The 26,181-nt window shown below is 45.1% G+C and overlaps 1 protein-coding gene across 15 annotated transcripts in view; it reads right to left on the reverse strand.

The window, feature by feature from the left end:
* ZNF618 (zinc finger protein 618) overlaps positions 1–26,181 on the reverse strand; it is a 179,202-nt gene that overhangs the window by 76,359 nt on the left and 76,662 nt on the right. For 12 of the 15 annotated variants that reach the window (XM_064523588.1, XM_064523585.1, XM_064523596.1 and 9 more), the window contains exons 2-4: positions 24,300–24,343; positions 5,054–5,310; positions 1,069–1,164 (exon numbers count right to left, since the gene is read on the reverse strand). In XM_064523588.1, the coding sequence (XP_064379658.1) occupies positions 1,069–1,164; positions 5,054–5,310; positions 24,300–24,343 (397 nt within the window). The remainder of the gene's footprint in view (positions 1–1,068; positions 1,165–5,053; positions 5,311–24,299; positions 24,344–26,181) is intronic. The other 3 variants (XM_064523592.1, XM_064523597.1, XM_064523590.1) reach the window with 1 other exon arrangement.

Consider the following 26,181-nt stretch of genomic DNA (forward strand, 5'->3'; position numbering starts at 1 on the left):
CTCTTTTCAGAGAACTATTCCAAACTGGAGTCCAACAGCTAGCACAGCCAGAAGACAAGCACCCTCACAAACACTTGGGCCCTACCAACCAGTTACCTTGTGTTCAGCTGTACCAACAGCAAAAAAGTGACTGCCATACTCCCCAACAGCTCTGCACGCACACAGACCACTGAGAAAACAACTAAAAACCAGTGAGGTGCTCTAGTCTGAATTTTTTTCCATGTTTCTTTCTTATATTCCCTCCTTCCTCTGGAGATGGTCTGTAACACATGAATGCATTTGGTTGTGCAGAAGTTCTTCAAGAACAACGTAACCTGCACGAGTGGCTTCGTAGTGCCTTCCCACTCGACTACGAACCCAGACCAGCACTGCAGCCGCCCACGCAAGGGGCTCTGCCTGGAAAGCCAGGGCAGGAACCGACGGCAGGTTGAGAACCAGACCGTCCCGTGGCCAGTGCTTTGTGCGGCTCTCCCTCAGCACCTAGGTCTCAAGTCTAACTGAGACACGTTCCTCAAGGGGGGCACCTTTACCCACCTCCTACGCACCAACAGCAGAGCACTACACCACGAAGACAGCCTAGTTTGCGGAGGTCGTCAGGGAAGTGCATTACAGCGCTAGAGTCCTCCAGGCACCAAGAGACAACTCCGCGACAAAAACCGCACACTCAGCGCACCATGAGATTGAGGGGCAGAGACACAGATCCTAGTATTACAGAAAGGAGTCATGACTTGCCCAAGAAATGTGTTATTAAAGAGGAGGAAAGATGAAGTGAAGAAAAGACATCCCCATGTTAAAGCCTTAAAAAGAACATGCCTGTTTTGCTTTGGACACTGCCACTGTAGCCATGGTTTATTTTGGCCTTTGTTCACATCAGCATGTGTCATGCAGGTTAAAGCTGTTCGTAGTAAGAGGGGAGATGGGGGAGGGTTTTGGTTAGTTGGTGCGTTTAGTTTTGCCAGGCTTTTACTGAGCCTTGCAGTTGGAATTTGTGCAACACACCCGTTGCGTCCAGAGCTCGCCCTTGCTCTCCGATCCCTGGTTAGACTTTCACACCCTTCCATCACATACCGGACGTGTATCTCAATGCATGGTCAAAAATCCAGGTCCCTGAATATCGATTTCGTGTATATCCAACTGGAGAGCCACGTTCCACTGCTTTTCCATCTAAATTGTGCAAAAAAAAAATCAGAAAAGAGCCCTTAAAGCGGGTGCATTTCCAAAGGATAATGATGGCTGAAGCCTATTAAAAATATCCAAGACCCATCTGTCCCTATGGATCGATAACAAGATGTCAGAGGCCACACAAAGTATCTTAAGGCTTTTGCAGCACTATTTTATTTAGTATAACTAGGGAGAATCCAAAGCGCTTGTGAATTAAGCGTGCCAAGCAGCTCAGTAACAGACATCAGCATCATGACATGAATCAAGTATGTACCAGCTAGATTGATAGTCTCAAAGCAGTAGGATTCACTCTTCACTTTGTCTCAGTAACATTTCTGATTTAATGCATTACTTGAAAAATCCTCTCAAAAACATTTCTCCCAGTAAATCACAGACCGGATTGAGAGTTTAAATAATCGTGTATAAAACTGCTCCTGATCAGCTCTCAGATACCTCTGTCCTCCAAAACACAAATACTGACCTGAAGGTATTCCCAATGTTACAAGAGGGTTCACATTAGGCAAGTAGTGTCTTCCCCTGTTCTCTTATCTACGACATAAAATATCATTTTCTTTTTCCTCTCCTTTCTAGATAGCTTCCTGGTGGACTTCTCTGCCTTTTTGCCCTGATACATGTTAATGTGTTGGAACTATTCAAATGACCCTGGCCGAAGGCCAGCACATGAAGCTGGCAAGAAAAAACCAACAGGAAACTGCATCTCTGAGCTGTGCATTGCCAGGAACATGCCAACTGCGAGACACAAAGACATGGCAGGATCACTTTGGCTGGTCTGCAGACAGGGAAGAATGCAGGATCTGCAGTGTCAGTTATCAGTCAGCTGCTGACCAGACCCAAAGTTAGAGCCAACTGCTCTGTTGGCTTTCTTTGCTTGGGATGCCCAAAGGGGGACCCCATGGGGCTTGCAGGACTTCTGCGGAAAAGCAGACAAAAAGGAAGTGGGCCAAAACCACAAACACATCAGAACTGGCTCTTCAAGCTAGGGGACTGCAGCTGCTGCCACTGCACATCCCACTTTGCTGCATCCGCTTTGATCCGTCGTGGGGTTTGGGCTGCTCCAGACTGGAAACAGAGTTCGGAGTAGTGCAAAGTTCAGGGAGAGACACCGGAGCCTGTAACCAAATAGGAGGCAACATATACCAGGCCTAATTTGATGAAAACACTAACATGAGTAACAGCAACCAAGCTGGGAATCTCTTACTTTGCTTAAAGTAACAGTTAAAAATATAAATATAGAATGCTCCTGCAGGAGAAGTGTGACACCAAAAAGAGGCACAAATCTTCTAAGGCGTATTTCAGCCAGGTCCTGAAGCTCAGTCCCTCAGGAAGGTAGTCTGTCACTTGGAGCCTTGTGTGCTTTGAAGTCTTTGATGCTGTGGCCCCAGCTCAGACAACGTCCCACATGCAACTAGCAATCCCCCATCCCATCATGAAAGGTGACATCTGGGGGGCTTGCATGTCCATACAAGGAGATGGATTCATTCACTCCTCATTCACTACTTCATTCTACACTGCAAAGTACTACATAAAATAACCATTTTCAGCACCTCAAATCTCAACTTCCCTGACAAAGGGGAATAAAATCCTAACAAAGCCTTGACTTTCTTCACTGCTGCAGTGATTTAGATGCAGGGCTAATGGATCACTTCCCAATAAAGGCTTCAGGAAGAAAATTCAGAAACACCAACAAGCAACAGCAGAGAACACAAAATCTTTGCTCCAGAGGTAGGAAGTAGCAGGGTCTTCAGCTGTTAGCAATCTTGAGCTGCTTAAGAGCAGTGGCAGAAATTGCCAGGGAGGCAGCAGGCATGGGACATTTCTATTGGAAGTTACACAGATGTCTGCAACTACGGAAATACTGCCTGTTCGTGGTTTCTGTGGAGAGAGGGGACCAGAGGAATTGACTGGGAGCCAGTTCAAGAAACCACAAAGAACTGATATCTGGGCACTATGGTCCACATAGAACACAGTATTTGGTGGCCAAACAGAAAAGTTATTCAGAGCCACCTCCCCAAAGAACAAGAATTATATGGATGGCTGGATGAATAGAGGCACTTAAAGGACTCTTTTCACAGAGGAATCAGCAGCTAACTGCCAATTCCCTCAGGATCAAGTTGCCTTTAAAGAAACCCAGCGTTAGACTACGTTAGACTATAAAATAACAAATATGATGCACATTTCATTTGAAGAGGCACTTCCAGCTAGAAGTTTCCAACAGGCACTAACTAACCAGTAAATAACTCCTCGCCTCTCTCCCCCACTAGCCACAGTACCTATACGTTCAACCTCTTCCCCGCTCACCCCCAGCCAGTTCCCAGTGCCATGCCTTCCGTAGGTACAACATTACAGTGTGCTTCCAAGTCAGCCAACAGCAAAAAGGCTGCCTGCTGCCCGTTTCCTACTTTGGGCAACAACATAGTCAACTTTATCTAGTAACCACCATTCTCTGGGGACATCATTTGTGGACTAGTTGCTGCTGCACAGCCAGCAGCCATGGGGAGAAAGGGGTCTGACGTGACAGACACCAGCCCTGCAGCTGCTTTCAGCAAAGGCGAGTAGCCATGGCTGAAGCAGAAGTTCCCTACTGCCTCCAGTCAACAACCATCTCTCCATCCATCTGTCCTGGTGGGCTAGGGACACCTCTGTTCAGGGTTGCCTGCACTGCCATGCAGTCACCATCCTCTCAAGAGCTGTGGAGGCACAGAAGTGCCACGTTCCTTCAACTGGCCCTGAAAATACTCAAAAGTATTTCCTCTCAAATTATATTAAGTTGGAACAAGTTATGGATTTATTAGGCTTTCCCTAAACATTTTTACCGTGCATAAGCAGCAGCTGTTTCCTGCCCTGAAGAGAAAACTGCCTTTCTTAGCGGCTGTCCCAGCTGGGGCAGGGAGGACAGGCAGGACAGTGATGCTCCCAGAGCAGTCCCCCACCTAATGACAAGCCCCAGGGTTTCTTTCCAACAGTGTGGACAATGATCAAGCAAAAACCAGGAGAAAAACGAAACATCGATCCAAACAGTATTCCCCTCTTTCCTCTCCCCCACTCAAGCCAAAACAAACCCTGCAGCAATACTGGGCAGCTCAAGTTAATTTCCTTCCTATTCCCTTAGAGAAAACATGGTCCAACAGCTTCCTCTTCATCGTATCGACAACTGCCTTTGGCTCTCCAACTTGCTGCACTGCTGTTGGGACCTGCTCCATCTTAGAGCCAATGGAGGAGTCACTGTTAACAAGAACGGTGCCTCTTCCAGGATCCCGCAGGAAGCCCTTTCCCTGGCGCACGGAGCAGGAGTGAGAGGAGAGGACAGTTCCATATTCATCGCAACTGGAGGCAGGGTAGGGATAGGAAAGACCATTTTGGAAGTGGCATTCCACAGCCAGCCAAAACTCTCGATTCTTCCCACAAAGTTACTAGTTATCAGAAAAACAGACAAATAAAAAGCAACGTGTAAAAACTGTTTTTAAGCTATATCTAATTATTCACAGAAAGCATCTACTTTCCTCAAAATATTTCAACTTTTTCTCAAGCCTTCCTCCCAATTTTCTCATCATCTATGCTCAACCCTGAGTTTGCCATGGATTTTGCATATGACTGATGGACAAAGTGATTTAATATGTCAGAAGAAGCTAAGAGTCTTTCCTCCAAAGTTACCCTAAGCTTGATCGAGTCTTCAGACCAAATGCAAATAGATAACAGTAGTTAAAGAAACAGTCAATAACCCTAAGCCAGGACCCAGAGATTGATGTGAAACTCAACTCAGGTCCATCAGGTAGAGCTGAGCTTTCAGGAACAAGATTTCTAGAGGTTCATTCCTCTCCCCACACCAAGGACACAGGAATCAACCAATGGGGCATGTTAGCCCATAGCTTACCGAGCGTCTGCTGGTTGCGGACCCCACCTATGACCACACATATCTCTGCTGGCACATCTCCCGGCCCATCTTTTATGTTCTTCTTGGAATCTTTGGTGTCATCCTGCCAGATCACCTCTTCAATATAGTCATCTGGTACCTCTGTTTTCACTTTCACCTCAGTCATCATTCCAGCTTCTTCACTGGGTGAGGACTGAGATGTCACAGAATCGGAGCCCTCTGCCTTCGGGCTCCTCGGGCTCCTCTTCAAGCACTCCCTGAATGGGGGAAAAGGAGGAGAAAACATGAATTCTCATTTTCAAGCTCTCACTTTTTAATCACTAGGACCTAATTAAAGGTACTTTCGCTTAACGCAATTTATTTAAAATGAGCATGTGATGTGTTACGCATATCTGTCATATACAGCAAGTAATTAAAATTTAACCAGACAAAAGTAATAAAACTATTTGCTAGTAATGAAAATAACCTTAATAATCATAAACAACAGTAACAGTCATAAATGGACTGAATCATTAAACAAGAACAGAGAATTTCACACAGTTCCCATCAGGTCTAGGATCACAACTCCAGCAGTCCTGACATCACATATTGTATCAAGACTAGCCCATACAGGCAGGGGGAACAGTATATTTTTCTGACATTTCTAATTTTCAGCCATCTCTTCCCTTGCGTATTCCTAATTTTCAGCCATCTCTTCCCTTGCGTATTCCTCCATTGGTTAATCTGCCACTGCATCCTCTCTTTCAACCCTTCAAAGCAACCTAATTCTCATCCTATGGTATTCACTTGGCCTTATTTAACACATACAGTGATGACCAAAAGCAGATCATAAGCAGAATAATTATGATATTTGGGGAAGCTATTAAGTTATGGACAGACACAAATACGATGACAAATATGATGACACAAAGATGACAAACAAAGTGTGATAGGCAGGAAAAGATGAGAGGAGGAAAGCAAGGCTCCAGAGAATTTAGGAAAAGATTAAGGAAAATAGTACATGTTTTCATCTCAGAAACAGAATGCTAGGAAACCCATGGGAGAAAATAAGTAAGTATTCAAAACCCCTTAACAGAAGGAAGGAAATTGGACACCCCAAAGTTTCAAGGTAACATCAGCAAATTCAATCTGTTAAGAAAAGTGATGTTGTGGCAAAAGACAGACTGATTTTAAGCATGAGAGATGAATACCATGTAATAAGCCAAAATGTAGCTCCTTTTCCAAATGTACCGTTGCTCCATCCAGTATGGGCACCGTGCTTTTAGGACTGGCTATTAATAAATTTTGATATGCAATGCAAAAACAAAGTAATTGCTGGTTCAGTCTGTATAGAAATCAAAAGAATGAAACATATAACAATAGCTCAGACTACATAGAAAGAGACTTTATAAAGAGTCTGTGATTATTTAGTCATGTAAACATAGGGAACAGCTGAAGGTGTCTGAAAAAAATATAAGCGGAAATAACAGACAAAATTAAGGGTTTTTTTCTTTTTCTTTTTTTAAAAAATGGACTTACTGAGGAGAGTTATTAGACCATTAGACCAAGGAATAATGACAGGGAAAGAACTGCTTGGAAACCATTGCTTGGAATATCACGGAGAGGTAGAACAAAGTGCAAATTAAAGTGTTAGAAAACTAATTCCTGAAATGGCTTCTAAAACTCGTTATGAAGTTAGTAGACAAATCCAGATACTGTAACTCAAAGAGAAACTGTTCAGCAAGTGAGCCTGTGAGGATGGAGATGAGAGGAACAGATGAATGAAGAGGACTATCTTCTGCAATAATTACTGCACAACCTCCTACACTGGCATGTGGTTGCTATTTCAAAATGGGTCAGTCACATCGCACTGCCAGATATTTTATTATTTCATCCTTTCATTCTCATTATAGAATAAAATGTACAATTAATAGCCCCCAAACAGAAAGAATTATCCTTGACCTGCCTCCCCACTCCTTCTCTTCCTCCTCACACATACTGCCTCCCATGCTCCCAAAATCATACCAGGCTTTTACAAGTGAGAAAGATGAATTAAGACAGAGAAAATGTGGTTGAAAATTGGAAGTTCTTTATGGTAATGTTATTGGATGTCCGAAAGGTCCATCAATCACACAAGACAGCAATGTGCCTAAAAGCCCATTCTACGGCCAAGGGAAAGGCAGCAGTCAGAAGTAAAAGTAGAAAATATTCAGCAATCAGAAAAGGGTGGGATCAATTGCAATCAATCAAACCTGGAAAGCGTGAAATGCAAAGCATTGATCACAGTGGCTAAAGGCACAAGGGGTGAATCCTTCCATTGGTGAGGACAGGGGAAGAATATCAAAACAAATAAATCACTGACCCAATACTTGATGGGCCCAGTAAAATTCTCACTGATAGGCAGAAAGGTAAAAGCAGTCAGTAAAAGCCTTGCTTTGCACCTAAAACGAAGGGCAAATGATGGTACAGCAAGCTGTACTTGCCAATCCTGGACAAAGCAGCATAACATCAATGTAGCAGCCAAGTGATCTGGAATTGAAAGCTAAGATAACTAGCAGTGAGGCTGAGGATATAACTTCAGGAGGAGATGACAGGTTTGGTAAGAACTTCAGAGATCTTCTGAAGGCACGTGGCTTTGCGTCCTGTCACATTCTGACGTGATACAAATTAGCAGTACACAGCACGAAGAGATCAACAGGCCATGCGTTGTAAGGCAAAACGCAGTCTTCAACGTGTATCGCTACTGAATAGAGGTATTTCCTCTATTCTGAAGTGATCAATTTGGGGAAGTTTTATTAATGCTCTGGAATTAAATTTAAGATCATTGCTGCTAAAATTTATGGGTGACCCAAGGGGGAAAAGGGTAGAGAGTAATGGTTGTGACAGTGAGACCAAAGCAAATTGATCCCAGTTACTCTGCAAGCTGGGCCTGCACAAGCCAAGCAGTTCTGGTAGAGTCAAACGTGTCGGAGAACACAGGGTGTCCTCACAAACACCAAACAGGGTGTAAATCTGCAATCCCGACAGGCAGATCGTGCTGCAACCACTTGGAGACATGCTCCGACCTAAAGAAGTAGCGCAATTCTCGGATACATGCACTCAAGAGCTCCAGGAGGGAATAAGGAGGTCATTTTCTCTCTATATGAAACAGTGATGAAGCCAGTCTTGATGTACTGCGTATGGACTGAGTACCTCCGTTTTTAAAAGGAAATTAGAAAAGCTGGAGAGGGTGCAAAAAACAGGCACAGAAGTGTTTTGAGCGTGGAAAAAGATATTTTATGACCTTATGAGACCAAAACAAGTCCATGTGAAAAGGAAGACTGCGAGATGATTTGATTGAAGCATATTATCATCTTCATGGGGAGCAAATAATGTCTTTCTTTAATTTGGCAGAGAAGAGGAGAATAAGAGCTCATGGCTGGATCCTGAAACCAGTTGAAATGAGGCATAAAATACCAGCACTGATGGTGGTCCACTGGAACGACCATCTTCCAAAGAACATGCTCAGGGAGAACAAACCTCTCCAAGTCTTCAAACCAAGAATATCTGTATCTGACTAACCCCTGGTTACTGGGCTTACTACAAATGCGTATTGGCTTGAAACGTGCAAGCAGCCAAACTTGGTGGCCCCCAGCTCTAGGAATACATAATCAACTAGACCAGACTGACACACCCTCCAAAACTTTGCTCTTCATGCATACCAACTTGCCATATCCATCTCTGCCAAGAAAGTAACTTCCTGGTTGGATCATCTGCTCAGCGGGACAGGAAACCTAAACGTGCAAATATTAAAAGCAAGGCTATCCCTCTCACAATGCCCCGCACCTTGTAAATCTGAGCAGATACTCAGTGTGCAGAAGGACACCTGCCCCAGATATTTTAGGAACTGTCTTCTGCATAATTTGTGATGTTCATACCACAGAAACCCTGAACAAAGCCCGCAGATCCTCTCAAAAACAAAACAAAACAAAAACCCAAAAGCCAACCACAGCACTGCTGTTTTTTTCCACACCAGATGACACCTTCTCTGTCTTCTAACACTTTCTAGGAGAGACGAAAGCACGTGCCAGCAGATGTACCCAAGCAGATGTACCCATTGCATGTGTCAGGGAAGCAAACCTACAACCCCCAACAACACTTCTAATCTGAGCACTCTGGCATCACATGCAAAGCCGAGCACTGCGCAGGGATCTAGCAGAGAGGTCTACGCTGACCAATATCCAGCTAATATCCCAGGGAGAGGAGCCCTAAGGTGGTGAAAAGGGAGCTCTAATTTTAAGATTTTTTTTTCCAGAAATATACACATGCACACACATATATATAAACTCATACATACATATACATATATATAAAGAGCTAATACTTCGTCTCTAGGAGCACTGCACTTGTTTCATCATTCTCCTATTTCCTCCTGCCACTGCAGCCCCTGGATGCACAACCTCGAGTGACACCCTAGGTGCCTGCATTTTACTGCATAAGCCAGATTCTGTTTCACAGTAATGAGGGCGCAGACATCTGACTGCATCGATCGAAAACACAAGAAACACCATCCACAAATGCAAGTGCAATCTAGAGGAATGTTATGCTGCATTTCCCTTCTTTGTTGAGCTGCACCACGCTGGTACTACTCCCACACAACCTGAGAGCAGTTTTAACTGCCTCTTTCATGACCATTGCTGTTTTGCTTAAAAAGGAAGAATCGAGTTCTTACGTTACTCTTATTATTTAATATCTCACAGGGATTTGCTAGCCACTGTCTGATTTCAGTTTTAGCAAAACTTCAGCTACAGACTCACTCCAGTCAAATGTCCAAGACAGAACACCACGGTTCTGCAAAATGTTTTAAAATAAATGTAATCAGAGGGCAAAACCATCCCAGGCCCTCCCTTATACAGAGTCACCAGCCAGTGATAACAGCAGGTGACACCATGGCCCCCTCCTACCTTCCCCAGTATTTCTATACTTGCACACAGAGACTATGTTCCTCATCTCTATCCTTTTGGTTTCCCCAAAACTGACTACGCAGAAGAACTTTTCTGAAGACTATAAAACAGGATCCTGACTTGGGCAATGGGATTAACTCTTAGCTGCCTCTTGTTAACACTGACAAAGAAAACGGTACCTAATGGCACAGCATCGGCACCAGTTACTACTCGTACGATGACTGTGCCTGTCCAAAGCGCTGGCAGAGGGTCCAATCTCTCATTCTGCTTGGACACCACGACCAAATAACTCCCCAAGCACAAAGGTGGGTGCCTTTCCAGGTGAGGAGGTCCAGGGTGGCTAGACAGCTATTGAACCAGATAGCGATGATCCACAGGAGCCATTACATACACCCACCACCAGGAGACGGCGTGTCCACCGTGAGCAAAGCCTGTGCAGGCACATGCGGACCCCTGTGGACCTACACAGTAAGTCTAGCTTCCTTTGAAAGGAAAGTAGAGCCCAGAGCCATTGCAACCAGAGCGCCTTTCCACTCCCTAGGGCCTCTCTCCTGGCATCCCCTTCGCACTCCTTTCTAGATATGTTCACCACAGCAGGCCTGGAAGGAAAGGGCCATCTCAAGGGCCTGTCTGGGTGGGTCTGGCTCCCCCTGCCCTTGCTACAGCTCTCAGAAGAACACAAGAAGGCTCCTGGTGAAAGCGACCTCAAAACGGTATCTAGCTGGTGGTGGAATCCACCTTGAAAGGAAGGAGTCATGAATCATGTAAACGGTCTGGAGACATGCTGAGCTGGCTCAGTGACCTACATAGTTTTCAGAAACCACCTCCTTTGGGAGGCAACAATTAAATACCAGCAGCGCGTGAGGCATTCAAAGCTATGGGCTGCACTGGAAATGAAACAGAGCCACATTGCTACTTCACGCAACCTACCCACATGCACTAGTACCATCTTTAGAGGACACTTGCTTTTGGTTCCACAAAAAATCCAAGTAGGGATCCTGGGGATAGAGCAAAACTAGGATCAACCCAGGCTTCTTGGGTCTGAAGCCAGGAGTCCAGGGAGGGAGCATGGCTGAATGAAAGATCTTCACGAGACAGCAGAATCTGAAGCCTGTTGGTTTGGCTGGGGAAACAATGCCAACACCTTTCAGCAAAACAGGAAAGAAAAGGAAATTACTGACACAGGAAAACTTAACATGAGGTAAAAAGTGGGAGGACTGCAATTCTGTGAGCAGTAGGCCCTTGTCTCTCACAAAAAGGGCGAAACCAGCAACAACAGGCAAAAGCGCCCACAAGAAAATAAAGTGTTGAAGAGAAGAGATGACACCGAGAAAAAGGTTGAGAAGCTGAATAGCTGCTAAGGTTTCTGTCACAAGGAACCTCAGAGTCAGTGAGCAACTGAGAGAAGAAGGAGCAAAGAGACTGCATTGCCTGGGTATGCTATTTTGAGGGCATAACTTGTGGATACTGCTAAGGCAACAGCCTTCTGTCCCCACTACTTGGGTATACGCACAGCCACAGCAGCACCGCACACTTGGCCCTGCTTCCAAACAGACTGTGTTTCACTTTGAGGACAGGGCATTCACAACAGTCTCTCAGGGCAGCATCAAGCCATCAGGGAACACACACATGCTGGCACAAGAGAGGTGACCCAATAAAGTGTAATTTCTTTAGCATCCCTTTGTTTCTCAGTTGCATCCTTGCAAACCTGCAATACAGCACTTGCTCTGTGCTGTGCAGAATTTTGTCTCCTCTCTTTTCCAGCAGCTCAAAGGCCCTCCATTAGGAGACGACGATAAAGGAGGGGCAGATCCAGAACATACTTCCTCCTCCAGAAATCCCCCACTAGTGCCACAGCAACAGAAGATGCTACATGGTTGGGGTAAGAAGCTGGGCCCCAGCACCGCTGTGTCCGAAACTGGTCTTGCCATTCCTCCCCTGCTTGCAGCATAACCAGAGCTGATGCACAACTGTCCACAGCTGGCTGCAAAGGTGCCAAAAAAAGGGATGAGTAAGAACAGAAGTGAATTTATAGTTCTGCAGATCCCAAGACTGGAAGCAAATCATACTGTATTTGGGGGGGAGGCAGGGGGGGCAGACAGAGAAGGAGACAATGCAGCTTCCAGGCCTCCAGCTAAGTCATGAACTGGTATTTGGTCCTGGAAGCAGAAGTACTCCCCAAAACAAACAGTGAGGTTACCATGTCTCCGAGCCCTGTGACTGGGAGGCAAACACACTGCCCATTGTCCAACAGAGCTCACACTCTGCTAACAGTGAGATCAGCCCCCTCTTCTGAAATCCTATGGGGCATTACTAGGTGATGCACTGGTACCAGGACAGGCAGCGATGTGGTCAGAACTTCCACTTCCTGGAGACAGCACTGCATGAGAACTAAGGGAAAACCTACCACGAGTCAGACCCTACTCCTGGGTAACTGCACCCTGACCTCTCTCACAGTGGCTCTGAATGAAGTCCCAAGCTTCACACCATCACCTCTTGTGGGTGAAACAATGCAATTTTACAGTGATCAAGTGTGGCCCTCCAGGAATCAGCTGGAATTCCCTGTGCAGGTCCAGCTGCATTCGATATCGCTGGCATGACGTCCCCTGGGAAGAGGATATTCTTGGAACAAAGCACTGTTTGTTTAAGATAAAAACTTCTCAGAGAAAACAGACCAGAGATGAACAGAGTGCATAAGCACATCTAGCTTGGAACCCTAGCTCCTTCCACAGGGTGGGTCTAATGTCTTCTCCATGTCTTCTGAGTTTTCTACGGGAATGCCATCTCCTTTACTGTTCAGTGTCTTTTCTTTATTGAGCTGTGGAGTTTGGAGATCCAGGAGGTTCTTCTTCGCTGAGGAGGCAGAAGCCTTGGGATCAGGCACTGCTCACACTGTTGTCACTCAGTGGTGTGCCCAGATGCTCCTACTGGTGAGCTACTGTTTTGCCTTCCAAAACAGACCCTATGGATTTTAAACATTAAAAAGGTAAACAAACATTCCACTATCCCTGTATATATCGCTTCTCCTACTAAGTAGGCCACATAGCCAATTACTGTATCACCAGCTTTATCATCCCACAATGCTCATTTCAACATTGCTGCCTGCTTTGATCATCAGACTTTCATCTTCCGATGACGTTACGGCCACTTTCATGTCAAATACAAGAATATGAAGGCAGAACAGATTTAAAGAGGCCTTGATGAAGGCTCATCATGGAGAGCTGGACAGGTATGGGTGTACATGTTCCTAGTGCGTTTAGGCACAGCTCCCCTTTGCCCTACACTCAGTTTCTACATGGTAGTTCATGAAGGCCTGAGGCTTTAGCATGGCCAGATGACACAAGAAAGCCTGGACCAATGACTATGCAAGGAAAGTAGTTTTAGACTACAGAGCTGAGTAACCCAGATGCTGCCTCACAGGCAGGGCAATGCAAGGACCTCTTCCAGATGGAAGGATAGAAAGGAAATGGGTAACTGTTCGTAACGGGTCCCTCTGCGTGGGTAACGATCTATCAATGAAGCTAACAGCTCCCTTTCCAGCTGGTCTCCTGCAGGAGAAGGAAATGAGGCAAAGGGGGCTGCAATATGGTGCCATTTTTATCTTCGGAGAACGTTTCTTTCTGACTGTGATAAGCAGAACCGGCAATGAGTGAAAGCAAATGGGACCCGTCAGCTGCTACAGCCAGAAGAAACTAGCATTTGCAGTTTGCTTTTGCTGATTTGGAGTAGCATTCTCATAAATAATGAAAGTGACTAAAAGCTACTTAAAAAACACACACTCCTCCCTCATGAAAGAATGAGAAAAAAAAACCCAATTATAAAAGGACATTTCTTCCAGCTAGGAATAATTTGTCATGTAATTCTCTGAAGACAGCAACAGAAACATGCATGCTCTGTGCTCCCTTTGAGTGATCTGTGATTGCATATGTACTCAGATGGCTTCTAATGAGGCTATTTTTATAGCACACATCCTGCTGAGCTTTTTGGGAGGGGCAAAGTAAGATCACTTGAGAATCAGTCTTCAACGTCAGCTCCTGTGCATTTTCTCCTCAAGAGGAGAGGAAAAGGAAACACATGTGGAGGAGGACATACTGCCCTTAATCAACACCTACAATCAAAGCTCTTTTCCGCTCAGCAGCAGACATGGAGCATCTCATTTTTTTCCTAGATACCATTCAAGCTGAAAGAACCAAAGACACATTGCTAATACCTTGATGATACCAACATTCGTGACACCCAGCTACTCCTTGGCAGAGCACAATATGTGCCCATTTAAGCTACTGAAACAAAAACTTGTATGGGCCAAGTACAGTCCTTGGTAGGCTCTTATGGACTGCTGGAGCAAAGAGGTTCACAAGACTGCAGTAATGAGGATCCTGCAGTGGACACTTGAAGGACTATGTTTTGTGAAACCCACTCAGATAACATCAAGAGTACAATACTAGAACATGCCTTCCTGACATCAACATGCAGCTAGCTGGTCTCATGCCAAAGCAAAAGGCCTGCCAAAGCAAAATGGGACTGCAATTGGGCTCAATTTACAGAGGTCTGTCATGGTTTTGGAAGAGCCAGAACAGTTCCTGCCTTGACTGCAGCTAAAGGAAGTGGAAAGGATAGATGTAAATGATCTCTCATTTTACAAGGAGATGACGAAAGCAGAGACTGAAAGATGTAAACATAAAATTTACTTGTTTGATAAACTATTTGTGGTGGCCTTCCTGCTCCCTCCCCTCAGTTCTCATTTGCTCCCCAGGGCAGCCCAGCTGCCTGGGTACCATGACTCATACCCGAGAGGACGGAGATGGAGCTGGTCAGGAAGTAGGGTGACCGTCTTGTGTCCTCCTTCAGGGACCTGTCTTTCCTAGACATTAATAGGAAAAAGATTTCCAAGTTCAGGGTCAAAAGGGAGAAATGACAGGAGCTATTTTTTCCAGTGTTAGAGATGAGCACTTTGTTTCTAGTTTCCATGCATCTTGTTTCAGCTTTCAGACATTCTCTCACAGACTTTAAAGCCAAAAAGACTCATCTACCCATCTACTCACCTAACCCAACCTCCTGAATCACAGCCCTCACAGCTTCACAGAGCAGTTCCTCTATCACACCCACAACTGCTGTTTGAGCCAGTGATCTTTTAGGGAGGCTGTCTTGACTTAAACGTGTAGAGTGCTGGAGTGACCATCACATTTCTACATCCCTCCTATGAGCACTAATCTTCTAAAACAGGCAATGCACTTCTAATTTGGATTGCTGCCTCTAGCGATTAAGCCATCCAAATTCCACTTTGTTTGCCAGAAAAGAAAACCTGCTGTTCCTGAGAATCCCCCTCCATCAAGGGCAAACAACCTCTTCTTCTGTCTCTTGAATGAAGTAAAGCAAACAAGATTCCTTAATGTATACTGTACGTACCCTAAAATGTCTTCCAAATCCTGACTCTTTCCATTAGCATTTGGGAACCTGTCCAAGTTTCATAGCATGGATACCAGAGCAGGACAAATGCCAGCAGCATTCTTAAAAATGCACATGGTGGCAGCACATGCAGGTGCACGTGTCTAAAATCGAAATTGTCTTCTGGTGTACAGAACGGTAGAGAGAGTTCACGGTCACTTGTGTTCCACCAGGACATTTCCAAGACATCACTGCATAATCTCAAAGGGTGGGTTTAACCTGTGACAGTAAATGCTACAGAAAAAAACTGTTTGCTCTCATTCTCTTAAGTTATTTTAGGGAATAGGAACTCAGGTCACATGGCCTTTTTCCTCCATCTGTGGTAGAGGAGTAAAGACCTGCTAAATAACAGAAAAAGAGCTGGCAAGCATTTCAGAGTGTCTTCCATGTACAATGTGCCCATGTGAACTTCATGCTTCAAGGCCTCTGTCGCTGCTAGGTTACAAGCGTTACTTGAGATTTCTGTATTTGTTTTGTTCATGGTCCAAGGCTGTATCACTGGTTGGTTGGTTTTCTTTACAATGCTGGTGTACCCATCCTTTGCCATACGTGACTTCCTTGAACGCACTAATCACTAATAAAGTAATCAAAATAAACTGAAGCTAATCAGGATGAACGTGCAGCTCCTGAGGGCTGTGAGGTCCATGCTCCAAATCGAACAATTAGATTTGAGAAGATCACACTAACTGGATATGCAAAGACAATTTCTGAGGAATGAAAAGCAACCTCAAGCCTTGTTCTTACTTGGGACACACACAACTTTTTTGTTCTTCCCCCAGAGAAGAAACTGAAATCAGAACCTCACAAAGCACCCTTATGCAAGCACAAGTATAACAGTACCTGCCATTCAGGTTTCCCTGGAAGGAAGCTGCTCAATAAACACCAATATTATTATGAAGTAAGAAGGACTTAAGAGCTTTTTAGAAGAGAGGTGCCTCAAGCAGGATCACTATCTGCTTCTGAGGGCAGTCAGCTCTTAAAAAGAGAAGCAGCAGTTTTCAGACCCCAAAGCTAACTAACGCGACACTTGAGGGTGTATGGATGTGGTGTGAGCATCACCACCAGCCTGAGGACTCTGGACCATCTGCCAGCAAAATCTCATGAAAAAATAAAAAATCAACCGAAGTTAATTCCACTGCTCAAATCTGGACAGAGGTCCCCATGTGTGTTGCATCCCTTGCAAGTACCTCCATGCTCTGACCTTTGCAGAATAATCCTAATGTCAACTCACACCATAATTTAACTGACTAGAGATGATGAAAGCCAGCAGTTAGAAGGAATCCTCCTGCACAACGGAGGAGAAATCCTGAACTGAAATACAATCATTCGTCTGCGAAGAGAGTTCTTGGTATGCTGTATTAGCAGGGTTATTGTAGCAGTGACAGTCTCAAGATATAATTGAGATGAGATGGTTTTTGAAGAGGTAATACCATTAATGAAACAACCAGTAAAATTGGGGTGGTGGGGTAGGAGGGAAGGAGCAGCATACTCAATTTTTCCAACTATCTCCGTCTACTAAAACACACAACCTTTCCTCACAATAAACACTGCTTCAGTGAGAGTAACAGGAATTTAATTGTGTGTTCATTCCTCAAGAGATCCTCAATAGTTCCCAGCCCTTTAGAACAGGTAAACTACAGGACCAAATGAGGCTGACTCTCACTTAGAAAATAAATACTAAAATAGAAAACAGTACAATAGTCAAGAGCCACAAAAAAATTCCTAAGGTATTAGCAAAACAAATTCCTGTAAGTCCTTATTAGGAATATCTTGAGAATGGTTTGAAGAGAAAAGTCTAACCAAATTAAAAAAAAAATTGGCTTATCCAACAAACAACAAATGCTCAGTTTTTGCCAAAAGCAAAAGACTCCAGTCAGATAAAAAATGCAACATATGAACAATGCAGGTTAAAAACTTAATTTAAGATGATATTAAAATAGCTGCCAGCATCTTTAAATTTTCAAGCATGGAAATGTCAACAGAGACAAAGAAATTCAAGGAAAAACAAAGGGAATAGATTAAGGATTTATTTATATCAGCGAAAGAACTCCACGTTGCTTGACTAAGAAACGGCTGAGGGGTGACAACTGCCTACAAACGTTCATAGGTCCTGCGACGGGACCACGAGAAGCCTCCGCTGGACCGCGTTCGACCCACGCCGCAGAGCCTGACAGCGGCAACGCAGCCGAACCCAGCGCGAGACGAAAGAGATGGAACGAGCAAAAGCAAAAGACAGGCGGAATAGGAGACAGGACCCTGCGAGCGGGAAACTCCCGAGTTGAGGAGCGATACAAATGAGGTGGTAGATGTCCTGTTGCTGGAGACACATATGCATTTAGAGTAAACAATACATGAGAGTATGTGCTATTATCAGAACAACCCCAAGCTGGCCAGGACAGTAGATGACCTAAGGAAAAATGATTTCCTGGAACCTCAGCTTTACTAAAGACATCACTGCTACTGAGTGTCAGTATTTTATGGCTCCGGGAAGGCACATTTCTCCACCTCACAGAATCTGAGGCCCTCCAAGGCTATGAAAGTTTGGCAAGTTAGTGTGGATTACTCAGAAAATACGCCAGTCCCACTGGAGCCTGGATATGGCTATGAGCTATCATCTTTTCTCTTAAGTGTATATTTATGGCACTCTGTCTTGCTTTCAGGTTTCAAGGAAACCTGCCTGGCTTTCCTACAGTTTTTGTACTGGTAGCAGTACACTTGGGGAGCTCAACTACCCACTTCTCTTAAATCAGCTACTGGGGATTTTGGGGAGGTTTTTGTGGGTTTTTTGCTTCTTTTTTAAGATGTGTGGTGAGGTTTTTTTTAGAGAGGACCAAGGCTTATTAAATACCTTGCCTAATTATTAATACTTATCTCTCTTTTTGATGCAAGATGAATCTCAAGCTTTTCACGCCCTGCGACTGAAAACCCCACATGTGCCCTCTTTAAAGAAAGGGGAAACAACTTAACTATAGTTGTGCTTCTTTGAAGCACCCTCCACTTGGACTGTCTCCACACACATCCCTCCCCTGGGGTGTGGAGCCCTTTCCCAAGGTTCAGGGTGCCACTATTTCCAACCGTGCACGGACTTCCCACGGATGTGCTTGTGCACACTCAGAGACTGCACTCCCTGAATGCTGGGGGCCTGATGGAGGACTGGAGCTCTGCCACTGGGACAGAAGGCTAGAGAAGAGCTGGTGCCACTGCAGGGGCTAAAGGAGCCGTCAGTGAGGAGGTGTCTGCAAAGGACAGAACAAGCAATGTTGGCAGGAGGGGAAGTGAGGAGAAAGGATGCTACCAGTGAGGCTGGAGAAGGACAAACTGAGAAGGAGAAAGCCAAAGTAGTACGTGCAATCACCTACTGTCACCTTCTCCTCCAGCCAGAAGGCCACCTCCTCTAAACTAGAGACTGCGACTGCTAGATAACCAAAGCACTGCGGCTTGGTCTGGGGGATCTGGAGAAACTGCGCCGTGTCAGAGCTGGGAGACCACCGTGGCGCAGCTTGAAGGACCTCTGGGAAACGCTCCTGCCCAGCTCAGCTCGCTCTGCCTTCCTCCAGGTCAGCACTGCAGAGCCTTTCCCCTGACGTTTCATCAGCAACAAAGCTTTAAACCTCTTTGGGATCCCCATCACAGTGCTGTTGAATGCTGCAGTAAAGATGGGTCCCATCTGTGCCCTCACGATAGTTTATAACCCCAGAAGGGCCGCGCTTTTAGCTGTTTTGAGAGCACAGTAATGACTTTCTGCACAGCTACATCTGTGCTGCGAGTAGGTTTCCTGCTTGGTGACAGCCACAGTGTAGACAGAGGCTGAGCTTCCAGCTGGCTCCGTTCCCTCCTGCAAACAGATGCAGTTCTTATATCAGGGTCTGATTTATTCAGCAGGAGTCTCACACATTAAGTGTAGTTAAGTCTGAAAACAAATCTAATGACTTTAAAATAAATAGCCAACGGAGGACTTAAAACTAAAATTCTTCCTTCCTCTGACACCCACCATATAAACAATAATAATTATATAAAACCGTGTCTAACACATGACTACACAAGGCTCTGGTGACCATGAAAAGCACACGCTGCTTGTCAGACATAATTGCACATTTGGTTTTTCAATTATTTCTTGCAAAGATCCAGAGCCCACCATCTCAATGCTGACATTAATTATTGGTAAGTAGTTAGTTTTACAATAGTATTATGGAGATTCCCAACAATTATCCTGAGGTCTGCATTTCTGAATGATGTTCCCGCACTACCCTCGCTTCCCATCGCAACTTCTTCAGAACTGTCAGACAGACTCATACCAGTGAATGAATCAAACCCGGTCCATTCAGTCTAGGGCTTCAAAAGAAGGTTCAGAAAACTTTCCAGTAGACTGCTGTAGGATAACTGATCCCCAGGAAATTCTCCTAACCCAAAACAACCATGTCGCCTACAGCTCACATCATCCAGGGCAATTTAGTTCCTTGTGAATCCCACCCGAGCACTGGTCTCCATCGCTTAGTGATATGTCCCAAGGGTTAAGTGCCCATCATGTAAAAAAAAAAAATACTTTTTATTGACTTTTAATTTGTTACCTTTTAATTTTGTTGACTTTTTTTCTTGCAAAAGAAAAAAAGAAGTCTCTGATCTAGCTTTTCTAGACTGTTCAATATCAGGCACAGCTTTGTCATGTTGTCATCTTCTTCAAGGTAAACAGCCATCACTTTTCTAGCTCCCTTAAAAGAAGTTTTTTCTGTGTTGTTAATAATTCTCCTCAGTTTCTAAAATTTCCTATTAATAAGTATACAGTGAGGTACAGGAACCACATACAGTTTAATAAGGTAGGAAATACTGAGTGCTCTCTAACACCACTAATTCTCAGTTGAAAACAGCTGCACACTGAACCATGTTATTTCAAAGGCAACAGACAGGTCAGATCAGAGCTGTGAAGGTGGTAAGGTCATAAAAATCTTGTGCCTTCAGAGCTTTAAACATTTGCTTGAAACAGAATAAAATCAATTCAATACAATAAATAAAAATAGGAGGGACATAATTCTATGGTCACAACATTAAAATCAAGCATACCATAGTTAAAAAAAAGACTGCAGAAAGGTGAAGTTACCCTGGCAACCTTATTTTGCTTATACTTTTCACTAATATAAATTAATAGTAAAGCACTTACACTATAGCTTGCAATTAGTGGGACAGTTTCAAACAGCAGTAACTCTGAAAAACAACATCTTATATCTCAGCCGCTAAAGGCCTCAGAGAAGATTTTGTCAAAGCCAATTTTCAACCGTTAGTCACTCATACAGCTTTCTTGAAATATTAGCGATTTTTATTCTATTTTATTTTTTAAACAGATTTTGTTGTTTTTCTTTTTTGCCCATCTTTTATTCAGTCAGGTAAATGATGAAATGGATGTTGTTTCCAGTTTTTTTAAATGACCAACCCCAACACTTATTCTCAATGTATTAAAAAAAAAAAAAAAAAAGAATTAAGTTCTGGTACTCTGACAGCTACATCACTAATTAGGGGCACAAATTTGGTACCTGCTTTTAAAAGTATTAGCATTCACACCCTAGATGACGGCCAGGCAAACAGCCCACAGAGCATCTCCTGCGCATCAGGACAAGGAGGATGCCCACAAAGGACACACTCCCAAAGGTGTCAGCTCCCACATGAAGAACGTGCCCACTAACCTGTTTTGCAAACCCTTCAGCAAGAGCTACAAACTCGAATTATAAGTCAGTAAGACTTTGGAGGAAGGAAACAATGCCCAGTTCCTTTCACTCATCTCTCTCTGGCCAACGCCTGGTTTTCCTTCCACAGCTTTCTTCCGGCTGTCCCAAGAGTGAGCCCACACGCTACCTCACCAACGAGCCTCTCCAAAATATGGTGGTGCGTCCTGGCTTTCCTCTGCACCTTTACCTGAACTTATAACACACAGAGCTCCTCCTAACTGTGTTTTAGTAGGAACATTAGGAGGGAATAACAAGAGGCCCCTGTACCTACGACCCGACACTAGGAACGACAGCCCCCAAGGGCAATGCTCCAGCCTCCCTCTCCATCCCGAATTAGAAGGTACACGTGCCAGTGGCACTCGGCAGGAGTGAGGAGCTGCCTTTCACCATGGCAAGGTACCTGTCCTCTGCTCATCGCTGTCAGGGATCGGACAGCAGTTTTCCTCTGCACAAGGCACCCAACGCTGGCGTGCCTCCCCGCTGTGAGCATCTCCCTCCTGCCCTGACCCAAGCTCTAATCTAGTGGGCAACCAGGCATCTCTCAAAGCCAGGCAATGCAGCATTACTAAAGAGCTTCTGGTAAATAACAGCATTTTATTCCAAAATCATTTTTTCTTATACACCTAAAATGCTGAGACAGGGCATGGGGAGGAGTGATGGAAGGGAAAGTGGCTGTCACAGCAGGGGAGCAAACGATGCACATTTAGCAACGGGAGGTGGAAGAAGGACCTCGCGTGAAGAATTGCAGAGACCAGAAGAACAGAACTGCGTTTTAACGTGGAAGGAAGCGTTCCACCTGACAGACAAAACTTTAGCAGTGCTTTTAAGTCTCTGAAGGAAACAGGAGGGTGTTCTGGAATACTGCTAGTAGACACATTATTGCTTGCTAGTGCAAAGGGGAGGACATAAAACACAGATGAAGCTTTAGAAGAGGAAGGCGGCCCGGTAGGAGAGCAGTGATTCCAGCTGCCTAGCTTCAAGGAGCTTTGGGTGCCCAGATAAAAGCCTCATGTCTCAAAGGAGATCTGTTATACTGAAGTGCTTCTGGGCCTTCCCCCAAGGCCAGCTGAGAGCAGCACTAAGGCCAGGAGCAGTGAGTGACTGGCAAGATGAATTTCACTGTCTGGGTGCACAGATGATGGTCTCATTCTACACAGATGACGACCACTTGCCACCACCACATCAAAGCACAGACAGCAGTGCTATGAGCCCAAGGTTACTGATCCTCCAGCCACATCCCCACTTTCCGCACATGGATACAGTGCCTTGGCTTCATCACTTGCCTTCCACCAGCAGCAGGAGCAGCATCAGCTTCAGGACTGTCCAAGCAGTCACGTCCTCCTTGCTGAGGAAGAAATGGGTGAGCCGGATGGAAGCGTCTCACGGATGGGGTGCAGCCCACCAGACCACACTGACTTTTTCCACGGCAGCCAAATTGGCACAGATTTGCTACAGCTTATCTTCCCCCACCCACTCTGATGTAATTCCTAAATGGTGCCTCGGGTGCTTCATGGTCCCTGCTCTAACGAGTTGTGCGCCTTCCCAGCATTTAATGTTACCTCCCTGTCTTTCCTACCGTTTTCCTCCAGCTCTCACAGATGTTTTCCTGCTCTGCTGTAGCCTGCTCCCCTTCACAGGCCACGCATTCCCTGAGACAACTTTAGCATTGCCCACGTTAACTGCCTGACATCTCTAATCTCCTACATCACCATCCATTTTTACCTTTTAATCCTGAAAGATGAGTTTGCCACTTTGAGGATGGCTCAACAACAACGAACAGGCTTCAAGTGCACGTGGCACCCAATAAATCAGATTGCTCCCAGGCAAAGTGACTCTGTTCCCTGCTCCCACCATCTCTCCCACAGCCACCTGGCACATGAACGCTCCTCTACAGTGGAAGTCCAGCTAAAATATATTTCCATACTTCCACAGCTTGGTGGCTGTCTTGTCCAGTAGTGGCAACGAATGCTGCAGAAGGAGGCCTTTCCAGCAGACTCCCCCAGACCACTGGAAGCACGCACTCAAGTATCAGCGAACCAACACTGAAACACAGTCAACTCGGGGGAAAACCGAACACACGCTCAAGAGCACTGGGTTCTGCAGACTGCTCCAGGTAACAGCAGCACTCCCGCAGCATGACCACGCTGATTCCTGGGCCAAATGTTCCCCATTCCTCCCATTCATCCCTGGCTGCCGGACTCCTCAGCTACGCCTCCAGAGGTGGACAACGACTGAAACAATTTTCTTTATTTCTGGCCACACTGCATCTGCTGGGCCCAGGAATACCCGCAAGGTAAGATCCCCCGCAGCACTAACAGACAGGAGACAGAGAGGCCTTAGCACAGGGCTGATCTGACCTCATCATATCCCTCTTTTTTTCCTCTTGCTGAGCTTTCTTCCTTCTTGCTCACTCACGGATGCACACCTGAGCTGCATACCTTGCTTCCCATGCTCCGGAGAGCTGTCGGGGACCCAGAAGTAGGCCGGGCTGCCAGGCAGATGTGCTCTGTGCCATGCCCTGGGCATCTTGTCCACAGCCATCTACCTCGGAGGCAGCAAAGGGCTGGGATGGCAGCAGCAGAGATACCCGCAGCAGAGTCCTACGCTTGTGACCCGACACTGCTTTGCTCTTAGCAGCCCCTGCACTCACAACAGTTGCCTGCAGGAGCTGCAGAGATGCTCCTTTATCCTGGCCCTGGAAGCAGCCGATGCCCTTACTTTCCCAGGCCCGCAGCGTGCAAAGAGATCAGAGGGGGCTGGGGGCACAGGCACACCTCTCCCTCTTCTCTTCTTGCATAGGAACAGGGTGGTCTTCACCCAACCGCCACAGCGCTGCCAAAGGTCTCCATCAAAGAGCCGCATCCTGGAGGCCCTACATCACATCCCAGGTGTGGGCACGGCGCCAGGGAGACCCGGGCATACCACCCTGCACTGCTTACAAACGAGCATTTCCTTGCAACCCCCAAGGTCAGAATTATCTTTCATCAATCTATCCATTTAGCACAATGCAAAAATGGGTGTATGGTTCCTGCGCTCTAAAAGTCCCTGCCTTGCCCTTCTTGTGTGGTTGCTCCTCCACCACTCCTGCTCCAGAGACAGGCAGAGCAGAGAGCCAGATTTGCCCATTACACCCCACCAGAAAAGAGAAAAACATCCACATACCTGCTTGAAGAGCTCCTCCTTCCAGTACTGTTGCTCTCGTCAGCCTAGGGGGCAAAAGATATTAAAAAAGGCTGTTTAGGATAAGAAAGGCAAGATTGCACTCCAACTCTTCCTGCTAGCACTCTGCACCAAAAATACCTTGGGTTTTTCCATTCTGAATTACACACATGCTCAATTCTCAATTTTGGCAGGACGTGTCATGCACTTAAATCCAAGTACACGCATTAAGTTTTCAGTAGACTGAGGCATAATTTAAGACATAGCTCCACAAGTGAGGTAACTTTCTGAGAACTCAAAGTTTATTCCCCAGTGCATATGCCCTTGACGATGTCTCCAAAAACACCATGCTGGTAGCAACTGGTAGGAGATATCTTGTGCAATTATTTTATTGTGCTATGTTGGAGCCCTTTGAAGTTTAAAATAAGAATCCTCCCTTTGCGGAGGGAAAATAAGGCAAAAACACCCAAATTCAGATGGCCTAAAATTGCATCCAAACTCAGATGGCCTAAAATTACACCTAAAAGACACTGTGGCTCATGTTTGCTCTGAAGGCCTGGAGCCACTCAACTGAGACATGAGGCAGAGGGACTCCAGGGGACTTTACCCCAGCTGAACCTGGCCCAAGGAGATTAACTTGTCCAAGGGCACAGGGAACATCTGTGCCAGGGCCACGACCGAGGTCCAGCTCCCCTTTCCTGCACCCAACCAAGCCGCACGTGCCCCTGAGCGACGAGCAGACGTGAGCCTTGTTAGGAGGGGAGGGAGCAGCAAACAAAAGGTTAAGTGACCCGACCAGGAAGGCATGCAGAATGCAAAATTAAACCCAGAATAATCCCCCTTCATCCCAAATCTTGACTCATCCAAGTCCCTGCTCTCCTGGACAAACTATTCTTAAATACCAATTTGCAGAGAGTTGAACACTGGATCCAGTCACAAGCTGGCTTTGTGTTTGTTTTCTAAACATACCTGTCCTGCTCCCTAATTAGAAGGGTCAAGTCAAGCACAGCTCCCTCAGTTATTTATGAATTGTCTAATTCAATACCTGCTTGTCGTTAGAACGGGATTATCAGGGAGTAACTACTGTTTTTGCCTCTTAAAGTTGCCAGGCACTGTGTCTTTCCCCCAGTTCTCTGATTAGAGGCTTCCTTGGAAAGACAATATTATTCCAAACCCAGAAATTTTATTTCTGAATTTGTGCAAATATAAGTTAAAAGATATTAGCTGCATTTCACATTTTGTGCAAATGGCAGAAACAGGCAATTCATGTGCAGCAGGATGGGGGCTAGCCAACGATTTCGATAAAATAAACCCTTTTTTAATTTAAATGCTAATGCACTGAATTAAAATTTAATAACTGAGGAAATTGAAAAGCCGAGCAGGAATATTGGAAATAAATCCAAGCAGAAACAGCTGAAATTAAAAATTCTAGAGAGTGGGAGGATAGCAGCTAAGCTGTCTTATATGATTACATTTTTTTTTTCAGAACGAAGGGGGGAAGGAAAAAAAAATCCTATCTTTGGCTGGCTGTAGGGCAGTAAATCGAGAGTGCTGTGATTTATTGCTCAATTTTCCTGAGGGAAAAAGGCTTTCTTTCATGCTGAAATATTTCATAAATTTCAAGCCAGCATAAATTCTTAATTTAAAAGTTATGGAGGTCACATTTAGTGCACTGGTGCAATTCTGAAATCTTAAAGGAATAGCAACCAAAAATTGCAATTTGGTTTTATTTTTTAATTCCTAATGTGAAATTTTGTTCAAAGAGTTTCTCCGAGTTGCACAAAGCAGAAACACAGCTTGCCTTCTGAAGGTTTAAGAAATCCACTAGCAATGAAGAGATTAAAATCTAATTCAATTACAAAAAGGTTTTTTTTATTATTATTGT

The sequence above is a fragment of the Dromaius novaehollandiae genome, chromosome 20 (genome assembly GCF_036370855.1).
Source record: "Dromaius novaehollandiae isolate bDroNov1 chromosome 20, bDroNov1.hap1, whole genome shotgun sequence".
Lineage (NCBI taxonomy): Eukaryota > Metazoa > Chordata > Aves > Casuariiformes > Dromaiidae > Dromaius > Dromaius novaehollandiae.